Source organism: Myotis yumanensis, unplaced genomic scaffold (genome assembly GCF_028538775.1).
Source record: "Myotis yumanensis isolate MYYU_CA2020_CCGP unplaced genomic scaffold, mMyoYum1.0.hap1 SCAF_2, whole genome shotgun sequence".
Lineage (NCBI taxonomy): Eukaryota > Metazoa > Chordata > Mammalia > Chiroptera > Vespertilionidae > Myotis > Myotis yumanensis.
Genome location: NW_027223753.1, coordinates 164,514,000 through 164,538,064, shown reverse-complemented (window position 1 = coordinate 164,538,064; position 24,065 = coordinate 164,514,000). Strand labels below are relative to the sequence as shown.

At 44.0% G+C, this 24,065-nt stretch overlaps 1 protein-coding gene across 15 annotated transcripts in view; it reads left to right on the top strand.

The window, feature by feature from the left end:
• The first annotated feature begins 19,712 nt into the window (after positions 1-19,712).
• The window catches only part of DLG1 (discs large MAGUK scaffold protein 1), a 274,204-nt gene continuing 269,851 nt past the window's right edge, over positions 19,713-24,065 (top strand). For 7 of the 15 annotated variants that reach the window (XM_070406512.1, XM_070406516.1, XM_070406510.1 and 4 more), the window contains exons 1-3: positions 19,714-20,038; positions 20,552-20,601; positions 21,289-21,420. In XM_070406512.1, the coding sequence (XP_070262613.1) occupies positions 20,583-20,601; positions 21,289-21,420 (151 nt within the window). In that variant the 5' untranslated portion in view covers positions 19,714-20,038; positions 20,552-20,582. Of the gene's footprint in view, positions 20,039-20,551; positions 20,602-21,288; positions 21,421-24,065 lie in introns of all 15 variants that reach the window. The other 8 variants (XM_070406507.1, XM_070406504.1, XM_070406506.1 and 5 more) reach the window with 2 other exon arrangements.

Here is a 24,065-nt window from a genome sequence, read left to right as displayed (position 1 = left end):
CCAACCCTCCCCAGGCTTCCCACTGCAGTTTAACATTCTGTTCAATGTTGCTCTGCTTCTGTATCTACCCCCATTCATCAGTCCATACTGGTCCCTTTTATTTGTCCCAACCTCACTGGAGTAGTCTCAACCTCACCAGGGCCGTCTGAGCCTCACCAGGGCCGTTTCAACCTCACCGGGGCCGTCCCTACCTCACGGGGGCCGTTTCAACCTCACCGGGGTTGTCCCTACCACACCGGGGCTGTTTCAACCTGACTGGGGTTGTCCCTACCTCACGGGGGCTGTTTCAACCTCACCGGGATTGTCCCTACCAGACCGGGGTCGTCCCTACCTCACGGGGGCCGTTTCAACCTCACCGGGGTTGTCCCTACCACACCGGGGCCGTTTCGACCTGACCAGGGTCGTCCCTACCTCACGGGGGCCGTTTCAACCTGACCGGGGTTGCCCCTACCACACCGGGGCCATTTTGACCTAACCAGGGTCGTCCCTACCTCACAGGGGCTGTTTCAACCTCACCGGGGTCGTCCCTACCTCACGGGGGCCGTTTCAACCTGACCGGGGTTGTCCCTACCACACCGGGGCCGTTTCGACCTGACCAGGGTCGTCCCTACCTCACGGGGGCCGTTTCAACCTCACCGGGGTTGTCCCTACCACACCGGGGCCGTTTCGACCTGACTGGGGTCGTCCCTACCTCACGGGGGCCGTTTCAACCTCACCGGGGTCGTCCCTACCACACCGGGGCCGTTTCAACCTCACCGGGGTTGTCCCTACCACACCGGGGCTGTTTCAACCTGACTGGGGTTGTCCCTACCTCACGGGGGCTGTTTCAACCTCACCGGGATTGTCCCTACCAGACCGGGGTCGTCCCTACCTCACGGGGGCCGTTTCAACCTCACCGGGGTTGTCCCTACCACACCGGGGCCGTTTCGACCTGACCAGGGTCGTCCCTACCTCACGGGGGCCGTTTCAACCTGACCGGGGTTGCCCCTACCACACCGGGGCCATTTTGACCTAACCAGGGTCGTCCCTACCTCACAGGGGCTGTTTCAACCTCACCGGGGTCGTCCCTACCTCACGGGGGCCGTTTCAACCTGACCGGGGTTGTCCCTACCACACCGGGGCCGTTTCGACCTGACCAGGGTCGTCCCTACCTCACGGGGGCCGTTTCAACCTCACCGGGGTTGTCCCTACCACACCGGGGCCGTTTCGACCTGACTGGGGTCGTCCCTACCTCACGGGGGCCGTTTCAACCTCACCGGGGTCGTCCCTACCACACCGGGGCCATTTTGACCTAACCAGGGTCGTCCCTACCTCACAGGGGCTGTTTCAACCTCACCGGGGTCGTCCCTACCTCACGGGGGCCGTTTCAACCTGACCGGGGTTGTCCCTACCACACCGGGGCCGTTTCGACCTGACCAGGGTCGTCCCTACCTCACGGGGGCCGTTTCAACCTCACCGGGGTTGTCCCTACCACACCGGGGCCGTTTCGACCTGACTGGGGTCGTCCCTACCTCACGGGGGCCGTTTCAACCTCACCGGGGTCGTCCCTACCACACCGGGGCCGTTTCAACCTCACCGGGGTTGTCCCTACCACACCGGGGCTGTTTCAACCTGACTGGGGTTGTCCCTACCTCACGGGGGCTGTTTCAACCTCACCGGGATTGTCCCTACCAGACCGGGGTCGTCCCTACCTCACGGGGGCCGTTTCAACCTCACCGGGGTTGTCCCTACCACACCGGGGCCGTTTCGACCTGACCAGGGTCGTCCCTACCTCACGGGGGCCGTTTCAACCTGACCGGGGTTGCCCCTACCACACCGGGGCCATTTTGACCTAACCAGGGTCGTCCCTACCTCACAGGGGCTGTTTCAACCTCACCGGGGTCGTCCCTACCTCACGGGGGCCGTTTCAACCTGACCGGGGTTGTCCCTACCACACCGGGGCCGTTTCGACCTGACCAGGGTCGTCCCTACCTCACGGGGGCCGTTTCAACCTCACCGGGGTTGTCCCTACCACACCGGGGCCGTTTCGACCTGACTGGGGTCGTCCCTACCTCACGGGGGCCGTTTCAACCTCACCGGGGTCGTCCCTACCACACCGGGGCCGTTTCAACCTCACCGGGGTTGTCCCTACCACACCGGGGCTGTTTCAACCTGACTGGGGTTGTCCCTACCTCACGGGGGCTGTTTCAACCTCACCGGGATTGTCCCTACCAGACCGGGGTCGTCCCTACCTCACGGGGGCCGTTTCAACCTCACCGGGGTTGTCCCTACCACACCGGGGCCGTTTCGACCTGACCAGGGTCGTCCCTACCTCACGGGGGCCGTTTCAACCTGACCGGGGTTGCCCCTACCACACCGGGGCCATTTTGACCTAACCAGGGTCGTCCCTACCTCACAGGGGCTGTTTCAACCTCACCGGGGTCGTCCCTACCTCACGGGGGCCGTTTCAACCTGACCGGGGTTGTCCCTACCACACCGGGGCCGTTTCGACCTGACCAGGGTCGTCCCTACCTCACGGGGGCCGTTTCAACCTCACCGGGGTTGTCCCTACCACACCGGGGCCGTTTCGACCTGACCAGGGTCGTCCCTACCTCACGGGGGCCGTTTCAACCTCACCGGGGTCGTCCCTACCTCACGGGGGCCGTTTCAACCTCACCGGGGTTGTCCCTACCACACCGGGGCCGTTTCGACCTGACTGGGGTCGTCCCTACCTTACGGGGGCCGTTTCAACCTGACCGGGGTTGTCCCTACCACACCGGGGCCGTTTCGACCTGACCAGGGTCGTCCCTACCTCACGGGGGCCGTTTCAACCTGACCGGGGTTGTCCCTACCACACCGGGGCCGTTTTGACCTAACCAGGGTCGTCCCTACCTCACGGGGGCCGTTTCAACCTCACCGGGGTCGTCCCTACCTCACGGGGGCCGTTTCAACCTCACCGGGGTTGTCCCTACCACACCGGGGCCGTTTCGACCTGACCGGGGTTGTCCCTACCACACCGGAAAATGCCCATATTGTAATGTTTAATCCATTAATTGAATTGTAGCACACATTTCCAAGGAATAAAAATCACTCAGCAGATTCTTAATTTTCTGTCATTATCACTTGTTAAACTCTTTGAAGCTGAAAAATAAATGTAAATTCCCTTTTAAAAACAGATGCTACAAAATAACATGTATAATATTATTTTTTTAGGGAAAATATATATGTATGAAAAATACTAGAAATATCTACAGCAAATATTGGAAGTCTCTTTGGGTTGTGCAGTTTTTGTTGTTTTCTTAGTACTTTTCTGTTTTCTAAAGTTTCTTCACTGAGCACATAAACTAGACTAAAATGTAAGTGAAGAAAAAATAATCTTAGGGTTCACTTCATCAGATGGCAAATTTTCCAAAAACTATGGTAACTGTGCCAATATAATTTTTGAGCCCAGGAACTAATAATCCCTCTGCAAGTTGGACCCTTAGGAGCTTGGAATGTTAGAGAGCAGCTGCAAACCCGGGAAGATCCCAGTCTTTAGAGCCCATTCTTCTCTCCCTCCTTTCCTCCCTCCCTGTGCCATCTCTCCCTTTCAGTCTCCTGCTCAATTAAGCTATCTTTCTAGAACTAACACCTGCCTGATGGGATCACTCCCCAAATAGCCTGATATCAGGATACTTAAGTTCCCTGGGAGCAAAGTATGCTGGGAACTTCAAGCTTTCCTACAAATGGGGTCATTTTAGGGACCCAAATTCAGCTCAGAATTAACATGCTTTATGAAATGAGGTCATTTTGGAGAAGCTCAATGGGGAAGCAAAGAAGAGGGAGGAAAAGAAGATTAACAGAGATATATCTGAAGACTAGAGAAGCTTATGGGAGAGAAAGGAAGGAAGGAAGGAAGGAAGGAAGAAGGAAGGAAGGAAGGAAGGAAGGAAGGAAGGATGGATGATGGCTAAATCCCAGCCCTCTGTGCAGGACATAGTACACACTTCAGTAGGGACTTCAATGAGATGCTGAATACAGCTTCTGATTGTGAAGGTTGCCATGCTATGACATGCAACTAGAAAGACTCAGACTCCTCTTCTTAGAAATATACAGAAATATAGAGTCCTAAATCCATAATAATAGGAAGAATCCTCTCTGTGCCTAGCTTGCCTCTGACTTTCCCAGACCTCATTGCTCCCTTTCATCCTCCTCTTCCCAGCCTGGAAATTTGTTCCACCTTTCTTCCTTATTTATCCTTCCTAATTTATCCTTCAGGGCTCAGCCCAGGGTTTACTTTTTTATATATATATATATCACATATGGCATTATACTTAAACTAGAGGCCTGGTGCACAGATTTGTGCACTGGTGGGGTCCCTCGGCCTGGCCTGTGGGGATCAGGCCAAAACTGTCTCTCCAACATCCCCCGAGGGGTCCCAGATTGCGAGAGGGCGTAGGCCAGGCCGAGGGACCCCACTGGTGCATGATCCAGGCCGGGGAGGGACCACAGGAGGGCTCCAGGGCATGTCCAGCCCATCTCGCCCAGTCCCAATTAGCCGGACCCCAGCAGCAAGCTAACCTACTGGTCAGAGCGTCTGTTTCCTGGTGGTTAGTGCATGTCATAGCAACTGGTTGAACGGTTGAACAAATGGTTGGACACTTAGCATATTAGGCTTTTATTATATAGGATTATCTGTATCAACTTCCTTCATTTAAATATAAGCTCTTTGAGGGCAAGAACTGGGTCACATTCACCTTTGTAGTCATACTACCTAGAACATACTAGGTGGTATTAAATATTGGTTGAACTGAATTGACCATTAAGGATTCCTTATTGCTAATGCTTTCACATTTCCTACTTGAACAAGCTTTTCCATGACCCTTGACTTTGGTGTATTGACCAACCTCTAGAGCAGCAGTTCTCAACCTGTGGGTCGCGATCCCTTTGGGGGTTGAACTACCCTTTCACAGGGGTCGCCTAAGACCATCAGAAAACACATATATAATTACATATTGTTTTTGTGATTAATCACTATGCTTTAATTATGCTCAATTTGTAACAATGAAAATACATCCTGCATATCAGATATTTACATTACGATTCATAACAGTAGCAAAATTACAGTTATGAAGTAGCAACAAAAATAACTTTATGGTTGGGGGTCACCACAACATGAGGAACTGTATTAAAGGGTCACGGCATTAGGAAGGTTGAGAGTCACTGCTCTAGAGCCTTCAGAGACCCAGCTTCCTCCTATCCATCAGCACCATCCCCAACAGAACACTTGGACAGGAGGGCTTCCCTTTGGGCAAAAGGACTAATGGAGTTCTCTTTCTGGATTGGATCAAATCTTTGTTATCCTGTAATATAAGCCCCTAGCATAATCACTTCTCTAGAAAACTATCTTTTACATTAAGAAGACCATGGTTAAGTGTTTTAAAGCAAACTCCTCCTTGAGTATGGAGGATTTGGGGGTCAGCGCTTTCTCTGAATAGGAGTCTCTCTTGCTCACTCCTGCCCAGCCTTCTCTTCATGTCCAAACGTAAAAGGTACTCAATGATATTCTGTGCTCAGAGTCCAGATCTAACACACAGGGCATTTTTGCTGACAAGCCACTGGTTTGGCTTTGGAGAATAGCTCTACTGATCTCCAGTAGCCTTTGTTCCTCAAGTGATTCCAGCCTAAAAAAAGGACATGTGAATAAGCTGACCTCAGAGTCAGCCTGGCTTGAGCTTGACTTTGACCTGATCTGAACTTCCTGGCACTTTGGACCAGAACAGCACCATCACACCCAAGTTCCCAGTACAAGGTCACAATGCAAAGAAGAGGACCAAAGCACTGGTCCAAGGAGATCTTCCTAAATGCTACATTATGTTTGAGTTTATATTCTCTCCTGATTTGATCACAATTAACTTTTAAAGCTAAGTGTGAACAGATAACTTCATGAGCAGAGATAATGAAGCCCAGAAACCCATTATAACAACTGTATAGTCTTACAACATTTCCTTCTGGCTCAATGCGGAGTCAACAAACTATAGAACAAAATGATTGGGATCTATTCCCTATGATCTCACTCATATATGGAATCTAATGAGCAAAATAAACTGACAAGCAAAATAGATCCAGAGACGTGGAAGCATACAACAGACTGAAGATCTTCAGAGTAAAGGGGATTGGGGAGAGAGAGAAGAGAGAAACCAAAGAAATTATATTCATCTATCCATAAGCCATGGACACAGACTATAGTGGGGTGAAGGCCTGGGGAGAAGATGGGAGTGGAGAGGAGGCGGGGTCAATGGGGAGAAAAGGGGGACATCTATAATACTTTCAACAATAAAGATAACTTTTTAAAAAAGAATGATTCACCAAACAAACTTTTGCTTTTCTTTTTTGGTGCTTCATTTAACTGGTTTATCCCTCAGAGTAAAGCTATTATAATGACATTATCCTTCTAATGAGCAACGGTACAATGCTTTCCTGATGGCAATACCCAGAATTATGCAGTGTTTAAAAGCCACCATGACGTTAGGGAATATTCAGTAATTTTTCTATTGCAAATACCCTGGTCATATTCAAAATGAATGAGTGTAATTCTTTTGGTGTTTTTTCAAACTTTTAATTATTTTAATAAATCATGGCTCCCAAAAGGAATAAGCACAGTTCATTAGCAGAGCTAATGAAAATGTTGTATTCAGTAAAACTTACCAGAATATAATTCCCTGAAGCAAAATGTTTTCAGATGCTTTGTTTGCCAACTTCATTAATGAAAAACCTTGTGGTCTGGAATAGTAAATTGAACATAATTGAAGGGATGTGGACAATAATCCTTACACAAATAATAATTTATATAATTTTTTAAAAAATGACTAATGATAGTGTTACAAACCTTCAGGGGTACTAAGAGATTTTTTAAAATAAGACTAGCAACAAAACATTATTATTAGTAATTCTTTTTCTGCCCTTACGTTAATCGGTGAGGCCTTCATTTATGTTTTACCAAGGAACTTTGAAAAGTTTGAATTAAATAGTTTACTTGCTATAGATCATAAACAATGACTCAAGATTTGAATTTCCAACTCGCGAAGATTCAGCTATGTAGTTTCCTTCTTTGACAAGTTTTGTCCCAAATAAATAAAATTTGTTTTTGTGCCTGACTCATACTAGCATAATATATATTAGCTGAACCTAATGAATGAAGCTTTTATTAAAGTAGCAAACTAAACAGTCTTTCTAATATTATCTTTGTTCTTATAGGAACTTTTTCTTGTCATTGTGGAAATAAATGATGACCACCTGAATGAGAACAGTGGCTATTTACTCAGAACTTGCTATAGCTCAGGAGTCAGCTACCATCACTTTTGTTTGGTAGGGACTCAAAGGAACGCAATAGAATGGGAAAGCTTTACTGTTGACATGAGAAAGCTGGAGGCTGGATAAGCAGAAGTAGGGCATTTTGTGGGATTGATTTGCGGAGCACATTTGGTTTTCTCTGGTTAGTCCTGAATTAAAAGCAAGCATAAAAATAAAATAAAATAGGTAAGCTGGCAGTCACTGACAAAGTCCTGATCATTGTAGACCAATTGCTGCAGAGATTGTGGTTTGGTTCCCTGGGCTAGAGATCTATTGTCTATCCCATACCTCTGCATATATTCAGTCTCTCAACATATATACCAGTCAATTTCTTGAATTGCTTTTTTTTTAATCTCCATCCCCCTTGAAGTCTCAAAATATAGTGGCATACAGAGTGATTTTACCAAGTTATTAAAATCCACTGTTAAAGAGTGTGAGTTGTGAGGAGATGGGAATGGAGAACAAATTTTGTTTCTAAATATACTGTTTCTAAGCTGCAGTTTTATTTCTTAATCACAAATAGATATTAGTTTCATAATTTTAAAAATTGCATGTTTACTTTTAAATATACCCTTAAAGAAAGCATCGGAATGTAAACTAAGGTATACTAATATTTGAATACTGAATGGTAATGGAGTGATTTTGTTTGGAGTTTTTGTGATGGAGGAAGAAACTTAAATTTTTCACTCTCAAAAGATCTTCTAGTTATTTCTAAGAATTTTAGGGACTTACACACATATTACATTGGAAAGGTTCTCAGAAGCAATTTTAAAAGTGTCCAGAGCGAACCCCAGAAACCCCTAGAAAAGGAGTTTCCGCACTCTTGTTTTCACCTGTTTCATTCTTCAGGGAGGGTGGCTGCTGCAGCAATTGAAGTTAGCAAATTATTTACATCTACATTTAGCAATGGAATTCTGCTTAAGGATTCAATGTGGCATGGGAGTCAATGAGAATCACCTACCTTCTCTTTATATAAATTTCAAAATTACCTTTATCATTAATCAAATTATTACATGCAAATAGTTTTTAAAGATCAAAGAGTGCCAAAAGTCTTATAGTAAAAATAAAAAAGTAGTACCTTGCCCTCTCCTCCCCTCCCCACTGCTCCCATCTGTAGAAAAATCTGCAATTCTTTTAGCTCCCCGCCCCCCCCCCCCACCCCGGAATTTACTTCTATAATACTAAATGCTATTAAAGACTGATACTTAGGTTCAGCAATTGATGTCATTAATTGATTTTCTATTATGATAGGTGGAACTTTTAGTTACTGATGTTCATTCTCCTATTTTAATTTTTGTTGATGTTAAATCAGTTTCCATTACTACATTATATTTTCATTACTAGAACTACAAAAATATTGTATTTTTGAGCCAAATAGTGTAGTTAGATGTTTTGCATTTGTTTATTTTTCTTTCAACATCTCCTTAACTTTCCCCACACACACCAACAGCTTTGAAAAACTCTTTTTGAAACATTTTCCTTATGATCAGAATTATCAACAAGTTTACCAATTCCATGTCTAGCTGGGATACATTGATCCTGAAGACCTCCAACCTTCCAATCTATACTGCTTCCTCTCAAAGTCCTGCTACAGTGCTGTAATCCTGAAATAGTCTTACACCAATATTCTGGGAATTCCCTTTACCTATTCCACGTTGGATTCTGTTTCTTGGATTCACATCTCCTTTTTTTTTTTTTTACAGCCTTGTTTTGTTAAAGCACATCCATTTAGAAGCCTCCTGAAAAAGCATGCCTATGAGATAAATTTTTTGAGAGAGTGAAAAGATTTTTTTAAATTGTACCCACGCTGATGATCTGGTTAGGCATATAATCCTAAGGAAAAGTAATTTTTCCTTAGAATTTTAAATGAATTGTTTCACTCTCTCTTACCATTCTGATGCCTTTCTAATTTCCAATTCTTTGTATATAAACTGTTGTTTTTCTGTCTCTTGGCATCTACATTGCATTTTTAGTGTTTTACAATATCATAATAATGGATTTTGGTGTGGGGTTTTTTTGCATTCATTATTACTGATGCTTAGCCAGCTTTTTAAAAATTTTATTTATAGACTCCTATCTTTTGGTTCTGATAAATTTCTTGCATTACTTACTTGTTAAGTTCTCCTTTTTTGTTAATTTTTTATATTATTTACTTGTTAATTTCCTCCCCTAATCTCTGTTCTGTAATACCTATTATTTGATGTCCCTTGTTTACCAAACCTCTCATTTTCCTATATTTTCTTTCTCATTGTGTCTTTTTAGCTTTCTTCTTCTCTTCCTTTCCTTTGTTTATAGTCTTCACTTTATGGATCCAATGTCTTCTCTGAGAATATTGAGTATAATTTCTTGATTTTTCCTATATTCTTTGCATTGACTCTGAACTCTTGTTTTCTTTGAGTTTTTTTCCCCCCTATTTTGTCCATTTTTAGTCTCCATCTTTCATAATGGAGGCATTTCCTAAATGCCTCTTCCTGGTTGCCTCTTCCTGTTGAAAGCTGAGCTGATTGGAAGTTCTGTGTGTTTGGGAGAGGCTTGTTGACAGGGCAACATTTTTGAAGGGCACTAAGTTGGCTAACATGACTTTTTAAAAACAGCTTTATGGAGCTACTATAGGCCCAGTGCACAAAATTCGTGCACAAGTAGAGTCCCTAGCGGCTGCCGGCTGCCAACCAGGGCCTCCCTTCACACCTGCCTTGGCCTGGGGCTGCCTGTTCACCTGCTCCACCATCCCACCATGGTCCGGCTCTCATCAGGGCCCATCGGTGCCGACAGTGCCTCCACTGCCGCCCACGATTGTCATCGAAGCCCACCATGTTCCGCGTCACCCCCTGGTGGTCAGCGCACGTCTAACTCATGGTTGGTCGAACTCCCACCCATAGGGACAATTTGCATATTAGCCTTTTATTATATAGGATTATTTACATACCATACAATTCACCCATTTAAAGCATACAATTCAATGGCTTTTAGTATATTCACTGAGTTGTATATCCATTACCATAATCAATTTTAGAACATTTTTATTAACCTCACAGACACACACACACACAAAAAACCTCACCCTTTAGTTTTCCACCACTAACCCCTCATCTCTCCATTTCCCTCAACTCTAGGTAACCACTAATCTACTTCCTGTCTACAGATTTGCCTATTTTGGACATTTCAAAATAGGAAACTTACAATATGTGGTTCTTTGTAACAGGCTTCTTTCACTTAAAATAATGTTTTCAAAGATCATCCATATTGTAGAATATATCAATATCTCATTTCTTTTTATTCCTAAATAATAATTCATTGTATGGATAGTTCACATTTTATTAATCTATTCATCAGTTCATGGACTTTTAGGTTATTTGCACTTTTGACTATTATGGATACTGCTGCTCTAACATTTGTGTACAAGTCTTTGTGTAGAGATATGTTTTCCATTCTTTTTGGTGTATTCCGAGGAGTGGAATTGTTGTGTTATATGATAACTGTATGTTTAACCCTTTGAGAAATTTCCAGAGCGTTTTCAAATTGGCTGCACCATTTTTACATTCCCATCAGCAATGTATGAGGCGGGGTTCTGATTGCTCCACTTTCTAGGTAGCTCTTGTTTTAATAATAGGTATGCCTTCACAGATATGTTGTGTGAGTTTTTTTTTTATTATAGCCATCCTAGTGGGTATGAAGTTGTATCTCATCGTGGTTTTGATTGCACTTTCTTGATGGCTCAGCCTAATTTTTGTTGTGAACCTCCCAACTATAAGTCTCTATGAATCTTTTTCTCTGGAAATTCAATTTTCCTCCTGGAGGATATCTGCCCAGCTATGGTTTCTGGATGTAGAAGGAGGAAGGGGACTGGTGAGGGAGAATCTCTGTTCAATGTGCAGATTTTCCCTCATTCTCCTGTTTTGGGTACTGTAACTCACCACATCTTCCTCTGTGTCTGGTGTCCCAAAATCTACAGCCTTTCTTTTTCTCCAGTAAACAAAACTCTTCTCTTTTGGAGGAGTAGGAAAGGTAACCACCTATCTGAATGTGTGGGAATCTAGCATGTAACTTCTCCTTATGTCTGTATAGGCATTTAACCATTCTCTTTTTTTCAGCTCCCACTTGCCATATCTAGCTGCACTCCATTTCAGTGGTATCAGAAACTTCTATTTCTTTAGCTCTTTAGAGTTCTTCAAGACAATTGTAGCTGCTTTTATTTTTAGGTTTAAAAATTTAATTAAGGAATATTCCAAATATTCACAAAAGTACAGAGGCTAAACAGAACAGACAACCTTATAGTCACTGTGCAGAATTAACATGTTACAGTTGTACACACACACACACATGCTTTTTTCCCCTAGTTTTTATTTTTTTTAAATTTATTGGGGTGACGTTGGTCAATAAAAATTATACAGGTTTCGAGTGTATGATTCTGTAATACATCATCTGTGTATTGTATGGGGCATTCATCCCCCAAAGTCAAGTCTCCTTCAGTCACCATTTATCCCCCCTTTGCACTCTTCTACTACCTTCCCTTTCCCTCTGTCAATCACCATACTGTTGTCTATGTCTGTTTTTTTGTGGGGGTTTTTGCTTAATCCCTTTACCTTTTTCACGCAGCCCCCCAACCCCCTTCTCTCTGACAGCTGTCAGTCTACTCTCTGTATCTATGAGTCTGTTAGTTCGTTAGATTCCACATATAAGTGAAATTATATCCAAACTGAATCAGGAAGAATCAGAAAATCTGAGTAGACCAATTACAACTAATGATGGAAGCAGTAGTCAAAAAAACTCCCAGCAAACAAAAGTCCTGAAACAGATGACTTCACAGGTTAATTGTACCACATATTCAAAGTAGAATTAATACCTCTCCTTCTTGAACTATAAATGAATTCAGTAAAGTAGCAGGCTACAAAATGAATATTCATAAATCAGTGGCATTTTTATACACCAATAATGAACTATCAGAAAGGGAAATTAAGAAAATCCCATTTACAACTGCAACAAAAAAAAGGAGGTACCTAGGAATAAATTTAGCCAAGGAGGTAAAAGACCTGTACTCCAACAATTATAAGATACTGAAGAAAGAAAGTGAGGAAGATACAAATAAGTAGAAGTATATGTTTTGTTCATGAATAGGAATAATTAACATCATTAAAATGTCCATACTGCCCAATGCACTCTATAGATTCAGCACAATTCCTATTAAAATACCAATGGCATATCTCATAGAACTAGAACAAATATTCCAAAAACTTATATGGAACCACAAAAGACTCCAAATAGCCTCAGCAATCTTGAGAAAGAAGAACAAAGTTGGAGGTATGGCCCTACTTGTTTTTTTGGTGTGTTTTTTTCTGGTTTTGTTTTTGTGTTTTTTGGTACCTTTGTTTGGGGAGGGATATTTTCCACTCACCCAACCCCCAGCCCAGGCATTTGAATTTGACAAATTCTATAACTACTTCCTGTCTTGTTGGGGTTACTAAGCACTTTTATTTTCCTTGAAGATGAAAGAACAAGCTTCTTCTTGTTCTAATATTTTGGGAGTGATTTCCTGAACGAAAGAAGAACAGAGACATAGTTTTATTCTGCTCCCTTGAATCCAAGCTCTAAACTATTATGGTAGCATTTCTTATTAAATATTTGCTCCTCCCTTATTCTTAAACTAGAGGCCCGGTGCATGAAATTTGTGCACGGGGGGGGGGGGGGGGGGGGTCCTCAGCCCAGCCTGCACCCTCTTGCAGTCCGGGACCCCTCGCTCCTTACCAGCCACCTGCGCACTGTTCCTTACCACTTGGCTTGCTGCTCCTTAGCACTGCCAGAGGCAGGAGAGGCTCCAGCTTCTGGCTGAGGGGCACTCCCACTGGTGGAGTGCACTGACCACCAGGGGGCAGCGCCTGCGCTGAGCGTCTGCCCCCCTGGTGGTCAGTGTGCATCATAGTGACCGGTCATTCTGCCATTCGGTCGATTTGCATCTTAGCCTTTTATTATATAGGACTAGAGGGCCGTTGCACAAAGAGATTCATGCAATAATGAATCTGGCTGCCGGCACCGGTTTTCCTCTGGCACCCGGGACCCAGGCCTTTGCTGCTCCGGCCAGAGCCTTCAGTCTTCGCTATGCCGCTTCACGCCTATGTATGCAAATTAACCGCCATCTTTGTTGGGTTAATTTGCATACTCTCCTGATTGGCTGGTGAGCGTAGCAGAGGGATGGTCAATTTACATGTTTGTCTATTATTAGGAAAGATTATTTTATTCATTTTCCTTAGCAACTGATAAACCCCCCCCCTTTATTTTTTATTTTGTGCTTATTATTTTGTTATCTCCTATCTGCTTTGGGCTTGGATTTATTTATTTATGTGGTAATTTGCAATTTGAAATGATACACAACTTGAGACAAATTTGCAGGGTTTTTAAGAAGCATACTTGCAAGTTTCCTCAACTTTACTTATAAAAGATAGATGTTTTGATCACAGTTGATAAAATTATCTTTTAGAAGAAATTAATATAATTTAAAAGAAATTTAAATAGAAAATGAGATTTCAAATAATCTTTTGTCTTTATTATTCTTCTTGTAAGCTTAAAATAAAAGAAAATAACAAAGGAATTTAGGATTATACAACATGAGGAACAGGGATATTACAGGCTCTAACAAGTGTTATTTCCCAAAAATGAAAGGCTGGCACAGAAAGCTTTTGGAAGACTGTGGCAGTATTTTGTGCTACAGCAGTTTGGTCATAGGACTTAATCCACATCCAGTTATGAAGAATACTTTGGCTTCTTTTGCTTATTAGAATTCATTAGCCAAGCCACATCTTAAAAATGGAATACAAATGACATCCTAAAATTCTAATAGCCTTTCTTCAAATTCCAATTAAGTTTCCAAGTTGTGTTCTTCACCTATGAAAGGATAATTCGATGAAGGGACCATACCCAGGGCCTTCTTTGAATAGACACTGGTAATCCTCTTGGCAGGGAGTGAGGTAAGGCAGCTTTCTCATGTAAGAAGACTTGAGTATAATCCTAAGGCAGTGATGACGAACCTTTTGAGCTCGGCGTGTCAGCATTTTGAAAACCCTAACTTAACTCTGGTGCCGTGTCACATATAGAAATTTTTTGATATTTGCAACCATAGTAAAACAAAGATTTATATTTTTGATATTTATTTTATATATTAAAATGCCAGTTAACAAAGAAAACTCAACCAAAAAAGTGAGTTCGCGTGTCACCTCTGACACGTGTGTCATAGGTTCACCATCACTGTCCTAAGGATTTCAATATGGGATCCTAAGGTTCTGTCAATACCTTGAGTTCTTCAAAAGCAGACAGGCAAATTTGGTTGAACTTAGAAATATAGCTTTAGAAAAAATTACCAATTCCCACTTCCTCTCCCTACGAAGAGGAAGATGGATTGTTCCTGAAATGCCAGTAGCATTATGCTATCACGAAAAAAGGCCTCTGATAACTGTGTGCTGATACAGTTTGGGAGCTTTTCTGGAGTTTACTTCACATGTCCATGAAATGAAACGATTGTACTAAATAGTGTCTGAGGGCCAGTGCGATGCCCCATACACCTGTGAAAGCACTCATTCATACTCTGGGATACTTATAATTGTAAATGGAGGAAGGAGAAAAAGAAGCTGCAGAGTGTTTTAAGTAAACACCTTTGCATTAAAAATTTCATTTAGTCACAACATATAACTAGGTGTGGATATTTATTTCTTTGTCATCAGAGGTGACATTCCTATTTTCATCAAAATTGTCTCCACTGTTAAAGGCATTCAAATATATAACTAGGTTACAGACTAGCTTTTTACACACACTTTATTTTCTCAGAATCTCTCAGTGTCTCCTCTTTTTTCTCTTAGTATTTGTCTTTCTGGTACGTGAGCGGGCATACATACACATACACACAGACACAGGGTTTGTTTGTTTGTTTTAATTTAGAAAGTAGTCAAGTAGAGAAAAGGCAATGTAGTCTAATGGAAAAAACAATGAACTAATAATGTTCAGTCCCAGGCTCATTGCCTAGACTGAGTTATTTGTTTTGTTCTTGCTTGGTGTCTTCCCCTGCAAAGTGGGAGAACATAACCAGTAAGTTTATCTCAGATGTCCTTGAATACTATATGAAGGTCTATACCAGTATAAGAGTATATCAGTTTGAATGGGAGGCAGTTACTAGTCCAACACCTACTTTGGAACCCACTACATAACAATATAAAAATTTGAGAATGGATCACCCATTAAAAAGCATGAGTTCAATGCAATTGTCATGGAAATGAGCAACTGTCCACATTTTAAAAAGACTTGTTTTCAACTTGTACCTTTTGCTCTAATAGGAGTTATCTATGCAGAAGGTTTTGCTCTAATAGGAGTTATCTATGCAAAAGGTTAGTCCCTGTACCAATTAAACTGGGTAGGATGGATTCTTGATGTAGATAAAATGGTACTAGTAGCAAAGAAAGGACTAAAGTTTTAAGTGCTCAAAACTTTGGTCTCAGAGGTCACTTAGTCCAATTTTCTGTCCTAAGTCTCTACTCCCTCTGTCAAGGAAGCTTTGCCGGACTCTTTCAGCCTCTGCTTGACGGGAAACGCCCACCACCTTGGGGCAGCTCTTTGGAATTTTGGACAGTTTTGACAAATCATGTTAAAAAATGTCCTGTGTCTTTGTAACTTTCATCCATTAGTTTTAGTCCTGTCCCGTGGATACACAGAATAAGCCTGTTTGAAGACTGAAGTCAAGCTTCTTGGAATACTGTCTTTTCTCAAAGAAATGACCTTAGATTCTACAACTGTTCCCCTTAAGGCAAAGTTTCATATTCCCTATTGTTCTGGTTATTCTCTTTTTTCCAGATGCTGGTAGATCCCTCTTAAAGTGTGCTGCCAGCCTGGCTGGTGTGGCCCAGTGATTTTGTGGGGCATGCAGGAGGCAGCCAATCAATTATTCTCTCTCATAATTGATGTTTCTATCTCTCTCTCTCCTTTCATCTCTGAAATCAATTTTATATTGTTTAAAAAGTATGCTGTTGGGAAATGCTTCCTGAGCATTTTGTGAAGATCTGACCAGCATGATCACTTCCATCATTCTCAACACTATTCCTCTTCTTGTGGCCTAAGCAGGCATAAGCATTTTTGACAGCATCAAATCCTTTCTCTTTAGTGATTGCCTTGGCACAGGCAGCACACTGCCACTCTGCCAGAGTGAGAGCAAAAGATGCAGTCGAGTCCGGCTGCATCTAGGCACCTTTACAGAGACTAGGCTGGGGACCTGGACAGGGGAGAGAACAAAGACAGATGTGGAACTATAGAGTGTCTTGTTTGGGATGGTTGGGAAGGGAAGATTTAGAACTGAGAGATAGTAAAGTTAATTTGGAGCTGAAAATATATATTTTAATGAGGAGGTCGGAAAAGTAATCAGATCCTATCTTGGATCCTATTCAATGGCAGCTGCTACTTGCATAAAGCAAGGAAGACTTCAAAGAAATAAATGTTGTTAGGAAAAATCCAGATGTCGTTGCTTTGTATGTTGCCATAGTATGCTGGCCAGTCTCCAAGATGGCCCCTAACGGTTCTTACCTCCTTATCTCCTTATTCATACTCTTCAGGCTCACTTAAGTAACCAATAGGATATTGTGGAAATGATAGATGTTACTTCTGATTAGGTCATGAAAGATGTGGCTGCTGCCTTGCTCTCTTGGATCACTTGCTCTGGAGGATGTCAGCCACCATGTCAATGAAGACATTCAAGCCCTATAGAAAGATCTTCATGGTAAGAAACTTGGGCTTCTTGCCAACAGCCAGCAACTGAGTAGCCTTGTGAGTGAGCCATGTTGGAAGAGTCTCCCTTAATCCCAGTCACACCTTCAGATGACTGCAGCCCTTACAGGTATCTTGACTGCAATCTTTTGAGACCCCAAACCAGAACTATCCAGCTAAGATCCTCCTGAATCCCTGACCTAGAGAAACGGTGAGATGATGTTTATTGCTGTTTAGATTACTAAGCTACTAAGTTGTAAGTCGCTAAAGTTTGAGGAATTTGTTATGCAGCTATAGATAACTAACACAGATAGGATAGAAAGGAGGGATGAAAAGTAAAGGCTGCTCATACTAGGCTTGGACTTGTCCTGGCCCCTAAGGGTGGAACAAGGACTAGCTTCATTTCTACTTCAGGACACTGCTGACAGCCACATAGGGCTAGAGGATGGCAAGCAGGCCCTCTTGTCTCCTCTGCCTCCTAGGGGAGGACTAGGATCACATTGAGAACTCACACACATTTTGTTTTCGGCTTTCCCGTGGCTCCTGGGAAAAGCTGCATTGTCCTGCTAGTAGGCTGTGGGTCCTTGAGAGCATGGCTCCGATCTTATTTGTTTCTATCCCCATTGCCCAGCAAGTGAACATTTAGAACAATGAATGATATTAAGGGAGAGAGCAAAATACCTTCCTCCTTCTGAGTTCTGGAGAATCCATTCTTGGAGAGGAATCACAGTTCCTCAAGGCAGTTTCAATAATAATAGCATGCCTGACAGCAGACATTTTCACTATTAAAAAACAACAACACCCCATTTCACTATTTTAAAAAGCCCCTCTATTTAAGCTCATTGCTTTTAAGAGCTTCCTTTTACATGTCCATTCATTTCTTCTATGAAATGTTGCTTTCACTGTTGCTCAAACTCCCAAGGTGCTTGATCCAGGGGAGCAAAGAGATCTGCTGCAGATAGACTAACAGACCGCTGCCGAAGTCGCCCAAAACTCACAGTGGAAGGAGCCCTGGAATGGAATCAGGAGACCTGGTTCTGGGCTGCTGTCACCGATTCGCGTAGATGTCCTTGGACAAGTTTGCTCCCTCTCTCCAGACCTCAGCTCCTTTACCTTAAACTGAGAAAGAGGGTCCAGTGGGGTCCTCCCAAGTCTGGGTTCCCAGGTGCGATGGGAAAGCGAAAGCAGTGGTCAGCATGCCTCTGAGTAACTGTTACGGTTACAGTACAAGGTTCCCCGGACTTCCCTTTCTGTCCCAAGGCTATGGCCTCGGGGAAAGGCTGTCAAGTTCACCGACTGGGAAGAGTCTTCCGGGTTTGAAAGCTCGGTCTCCGAGTTTCCAGTTTGGTTACCAACCCTGGGTGACCTTGGGCACATTCTTCCCTCTGGACCTCAGAGCCGGGACCTCCGTGTTATCCCGAAGAGGCTCGAAGACCTGGGAAGCGACCTGGAGAGCTTTCCGCGAGATTTTTTTCCTACCAACCGGGTAGCCCAGCCCCTGCGCGGGGTCCAGTCCCGCCAGCCGCCCGCTCCGAGGTGCAGTCCAAACTTCAACCAGCGCGGCTTCCGAGGCGGTGGCTACAGGTGCGTTCTTAAAGGGGCCGCTGGCGCCGGGGTCACACCTGAGACCGAAGACTGGGCGGGGGACGCCGGCCGGGGGGAATGAATGAATGAATGAATGAATGAATGAGAGAGGAAAAGAAGGAACGGGCTTTCCCTTCCCACGCTTAAATGCATTCTTGCTTGGAATTAATCACGGAGATTTTAAAATCCACTAGTAAAACCCTAAAACTTTGATCAAAGTAACCCATCTCCCCATTTTACGTGCCCTTCTTTAATTCACCCCCTGACCCCCCGCAAAACTTTTACTGAAGGGGCAAAGAGTAACTTTTTAAAAAAAATCCACACAAAGTGGAAGACAGTGCGGAGACGGTACCCCCGGCCCCAGCACCTCCGTTCTCCCCCTTCCCAGGCTCCGCCTTCCCCGCCCCCTGACGTGGCTGGTGCCGGCGACTCCTCCGCCGGGTCGCTTTTCGCGGTCGGAGATCCGCCCCGGGGGCGACAGGCGCTGTCTCCCGACGTGGAGTTGGGAACAGCACGTGCTTAGTGAGGTTAAACCTTAAAGCGTGTCCCCGACTGTGTCTCGGACCTGTTGTAGGTGAAGCCACATCTGCCTGCAGACAGACCCTTTCGAGCCTGGGGTGCATCCCGCTCCAAACGGCGGGCCACCCCGGTGGGCTCGGGCGGGGGAACGGCGAGCCTTCCCGGGGCGCCCGGGCCACCTGTAGAGTCTGTGTGTCAGCGCCTTTGTCCTCGGAGCCCTTCGCTGGCCGCCCCTGTGCGCGAGCGGGGCCACTCGGGACGCCGCGGGGCCGCCGCCCCCTCCCCAGCCCCCGCCCCCGCCCGGCCCTCCTCCCCCTTCCCACCCAAAGGTAGCGCGGAGAGCTCGGGGCGCCGCGCGAGCCGCCTCCTCACTTCCCATTGGCTGCGAGCGCCGGGAGGGCGGTCACGTGGGGGCGCGGCCGGCCAGCTTCGGGGCCGCCATCTTGGCGGAAAGTTTGGGGGGAGAGAGGTTGGGGGCGCGGAAAGAGGCGAGGTTCCGGGGGTGGGACGGCTAGGAGGGGCGAGGGCGAGCGGGCGAGCGGGCCCCGGCGAGCGAGGAGGCGGCGGCCGGGGACGAGGACGAGGCCGCGGGGGTGCGGCCGCCGACGGGAGCTCCTCCCCCGTTCCCGCACCCCCCTCAGCTGAGCTCCTCCGGCCCCGGGCGGGGCGGGGGGACGTGGAGCGGGGCAGGGCGGGGGAGCCGCCCCGAGTGGGTCCGGGGCGCACCCCAGCGCCGAGCGCACGCTGCTCCCGGGAAGTTTGTGGCGGCGCCGCAGGTGTGGGGGCCCGCGGAGGTGTGCATGTGGGGCGCGAGGGCGTCGCGGAGAGCGGCCGCTGCCCTGCCCGGCCCCCGCTGGAGTCGCCCGGAGGAAGCGAGCCCGGCCGGAGACAGGCAAGCGAGGGGAGGGGGCCCGGGCGCGGCGTGGCGCTCCGCCCGCCGGTGCCTTCCTCGGAGCGATTGACCGCCGCCGCCGGTTCGGGGCTGAGGGTCGGAGCGCCGGGTCCCCATCCCCGTCGCCGGCGGGGCGTCTGCGCGCCGGTGCCGGGGGAGGGGTGGCCTCCCGTCTCGGCTTTCGGTGCGGGTCGGAGAGGGGGCAGCTTTCGAGGAGGCTTGGGGAGCCGACGTGGGTCCGCGCTCCGTGGGCAGAGGGGTCGCCCCCCAGGTGAAAGCTCGCCAGCCTGCCTGGCACCGCTGGGGCTCCAGGCTCTGCCTTTCACGGGGGAAAACTTTGCCCAGGTGGGTTGGGCAGGTGGGGCCCGGAGTTTTTCCGATGTGAGATGTTGGGGCCGGGGGGGGGTGGGGGGGGGGTGGGGGGGGGTGGGGGGTGGGGGGGGGGAGTGCCAGGTTCACCACGATTCTCTTCTCTTCTTTAGTTCTGTTTCTTTTCCGATTTCTGTTTTACAGGTGTGTGCCCTCTTCCTGATTCTGGGGGAAAATGCCGGTCCGGAAGCAAGGTGAGGATTGGTTATGGCACTGTTCCCGTGGACGGCACTGGCTTTTCTGTATGTGTGTTTTCTAATGGCTGTGTTTTATTAGTGTTTAACTCCAAGGAGACAGCACAGTCCTGTCCTCCCTGCTTAGGGGATCTAAGCCTCACATCATTCAGAAGATGGACACATCCATATGTGTGTCAAACTTTCTTGATCTCTCTCTAGAAACTAGAGGGGCAATGGATATTTTACCTCGGAACGTCGTTTGAAAAACTCAGAATTGGTGTTTTCATGTTTCACGATATCATTCTTACTAAACACTATTTTGAGCAGTGTGGGATACTGGCAAAAAACTATTATTTTGTAACAGTTAATATTTGGGTTATAATGACAAATTATAGATTATCTGCTTTTGCATATCAGATCGGCTGCAACTGTTACCAATACTTTGATTAAAATGATCTTTTATTGTGGTAGACTACCAGTACACATTTATTAAAACCACGTACCTTCCTCCTTTCTCTACTGTGACATATATTTAAATTTTTTTGAATCATTCTAAGGAATAGAGGTGTGCATGAACATGGTAGCATCAGTTGACCAGGAGGATTTGGGAACTGTATAGATGCCTTGCAGAATCATTTGCTGCACAGCTACTATGTAATACTTCCTCGTAAACTAATTTTAATCAGACTCTCTTTTTTCCCTCAGATACCCAGAGAGCATTGCAACTTCTGGAAGAATATCGTTCGAAACTAAGCCAAACTGAAGACAGACAGCTCAGAAGTTCCATAGAACGGGTTATTAACATATTTCAGAGCAACCTCTTTCAGGCTTTAATAGGTGAGAGTTAAAACTTTATTTGTGACCATTATGTGTCAGCTAGGCTTAATGTTCCTTTGATTTAACTTATTTTAAACTTAAGAGAGTGATGTACTTGGTTCTCTTTGAGGCATTCAGTAACTTGAACATCCAGTGAGTTATATATTTCGATAGGCCAGTATTCTTTCCAAAGATATCTAAGACAGCCTTTCACTATGATTATTTTAGTAGTCTTCGAAAACAATGTTTCCTGTCCTAGTATTAACTATTAAAAGAGGGTGTAGTTACAGAAATGTTTCAGCACCCTAAAGGTAACGACTGAGTAACTGTTAGCTTTCCGTATTTGACTTGTATTTCTTTGGAGTCCTTGAAAATGTTTGAAGAGTAACAGAACATTCATTTACCTTAACACAGACCTCTGTTTAAACTTGGCATTCAGAATTTTAGATCTGAAAATGGCCTTAGAGATGATCTTGTCCAATCATATTTTACAGGCAAGAACATTGAAACAGAGTTGTATTCTTAATTGTAACGTAAATTTGAAGTGATGCATTGTTTTAAATGAGAACTGAACAAATAAGAGTCCTGCATTCTATTCCTGACCCTGCCATTAATTGAATGATAGTACATAAATTATATAACCTTTTCTAGATACTATATTACCTAGAATGTGGATGCAGTGGAATAGTGGTTTTAAGACTTTTTAAAAAAATAGCTAGGTCCTTTTTTAAAACAAAATCTTATGTTTTGTAAACAGTCACCAGTATATAAAACAAGGTGATTGGTCTCTGGCCCTCTCCTCCAGTTACCTCGAAAAGTGTGCAAACCACTGAACTAAAAATTTGTCTCTTCCAATTCTAAGAATAACATTTTATTTTTTTTATTAGTCACTGACTATATAACTTATTAAAATAAGACCTGTACTTCATTGCATTATAGTTATTTCCTCAGTAACTTCCAAGTAGATACGGCTTTACATCTCATCTATCTGTTGATAGATAAACTTTTGATGTGATTTGAGGTCCACCTTCAAGTTAGTGTACTCAGAAATAACTTGCTGGTAAATTGGTATTTTCTACTAAATTTGTTTTAGAATTAAAGAAGATTTTAAAAACACTCAATACACCTGAATAAGTTTTTAAAATTTAACGTTATAAACTTTAAAAAATATACAAGACTAGAGAGAACAGTATAATGAACTGCTATATATCTGACACCTTAAAAATTAATCAACATTTTGTTTTTTGTTTTTTACCTTTAAACTGATGAACATATTTTATATTTGAATTTCTAAACTGATGTTTAAGGTCCAAATGGATGATCAAATTGGATTCTTCTGTAAAAACAGCAAAAAAAAGGAAAGGAAAAATAATTTTTTGTTTTTTGGTTTTCTAAACCAACATTAAACCTAGGAATGTTTTGTTTTGTGGGGTAACTGTTTAAAAAAGTAGTATGAGTATTAAGTCCTCTTTTACATATAGTTGTAGACAGAGACAGATGCAGTCTTCCTCTGTGTGAAGTCTGCAACTTAAGAAAATTAGTTGCTTAGTGAAGTAACCAAACCGTCTATGCTTAGATTTCTCTGTAGCTTGGAGGTAGATTTGCTATGTTTGGAGAAAATTTTTTTTTACATATTCTGCCTTGCCTATTTTGAATGTTTTTATCTATTCTTATTCATAATTGAATTCTGATAGAATTAGTTTCCTAATTATTAAGGTTACATTTGTGAATCTTTGTCCTGCATAATTTTGTTGGTTGTGAATTTACTTTGATACTTAGATTTAATTATGTTTTAATTTTTTTGGCGGGGGGATATGGTATCAGATTTTGGTTTAAGGAAAGTAATAGATTTTAGGAATTTTGAAACAGGTAGATTTAGTAGAGGTTTTTGTGTGTTTACATTCTGTAATTGAATTGTTGACAAATATGTGCATTCTTTTTATTTGCTGAATTTAGATTAATTTATTAGCCTTTATTCAGTGTTTGAAAATATTTAGGTCAATACGATTTTCTTTTTCCTCTGCACCTACACCATTGTTTTTGAAATAGTGTGATAATGTACTTTACACCTGTAAATCAACATTGCGGGATCATATGGTAGCTATATTTTTTAATTTTTGAGGAACTATCATACTGTTTTCCATAGAAGCCATCTTAATGGCTATCAGAATATGACACTTTTAAGTGTGTGTAAACAGAAATAATGGCTAACATTGAGCACTTTTTATGTGTTAATATAGCATCTGCTTAGTTATCATAATCCTATGAGGTGTATATTCATCTATGAGATGACTATACCATTTTATAGATTAGAAAACTGAGGCACTGAGAAATGACATCTTTTGCCCAAAGATGCTAAATTGTGGAGCCAGAAATTGAACTCAGCTAATCTGAATCCAGAGCCTCTCCTCACTGCCAACTAGTAGGATATTCCATAAGTTGAATATTTTTTTTATAAATGTGTATTTTTCCCACTGGCCTGGGACTCTTTTTTTTTTAAAAAAATATATTTTATTGAATTTTTTACAGAGAGGAAGGGAGCGGGATAGAGAGTTAGAAACATCGATGAGAGAGATTCTCTCATCAGCTGCCTCCTGCACACTCCCTATTGAGGATGTGCCCGCAACCAAGGTACATGCCCTTGACCAGAATCAAACCTGGGACCC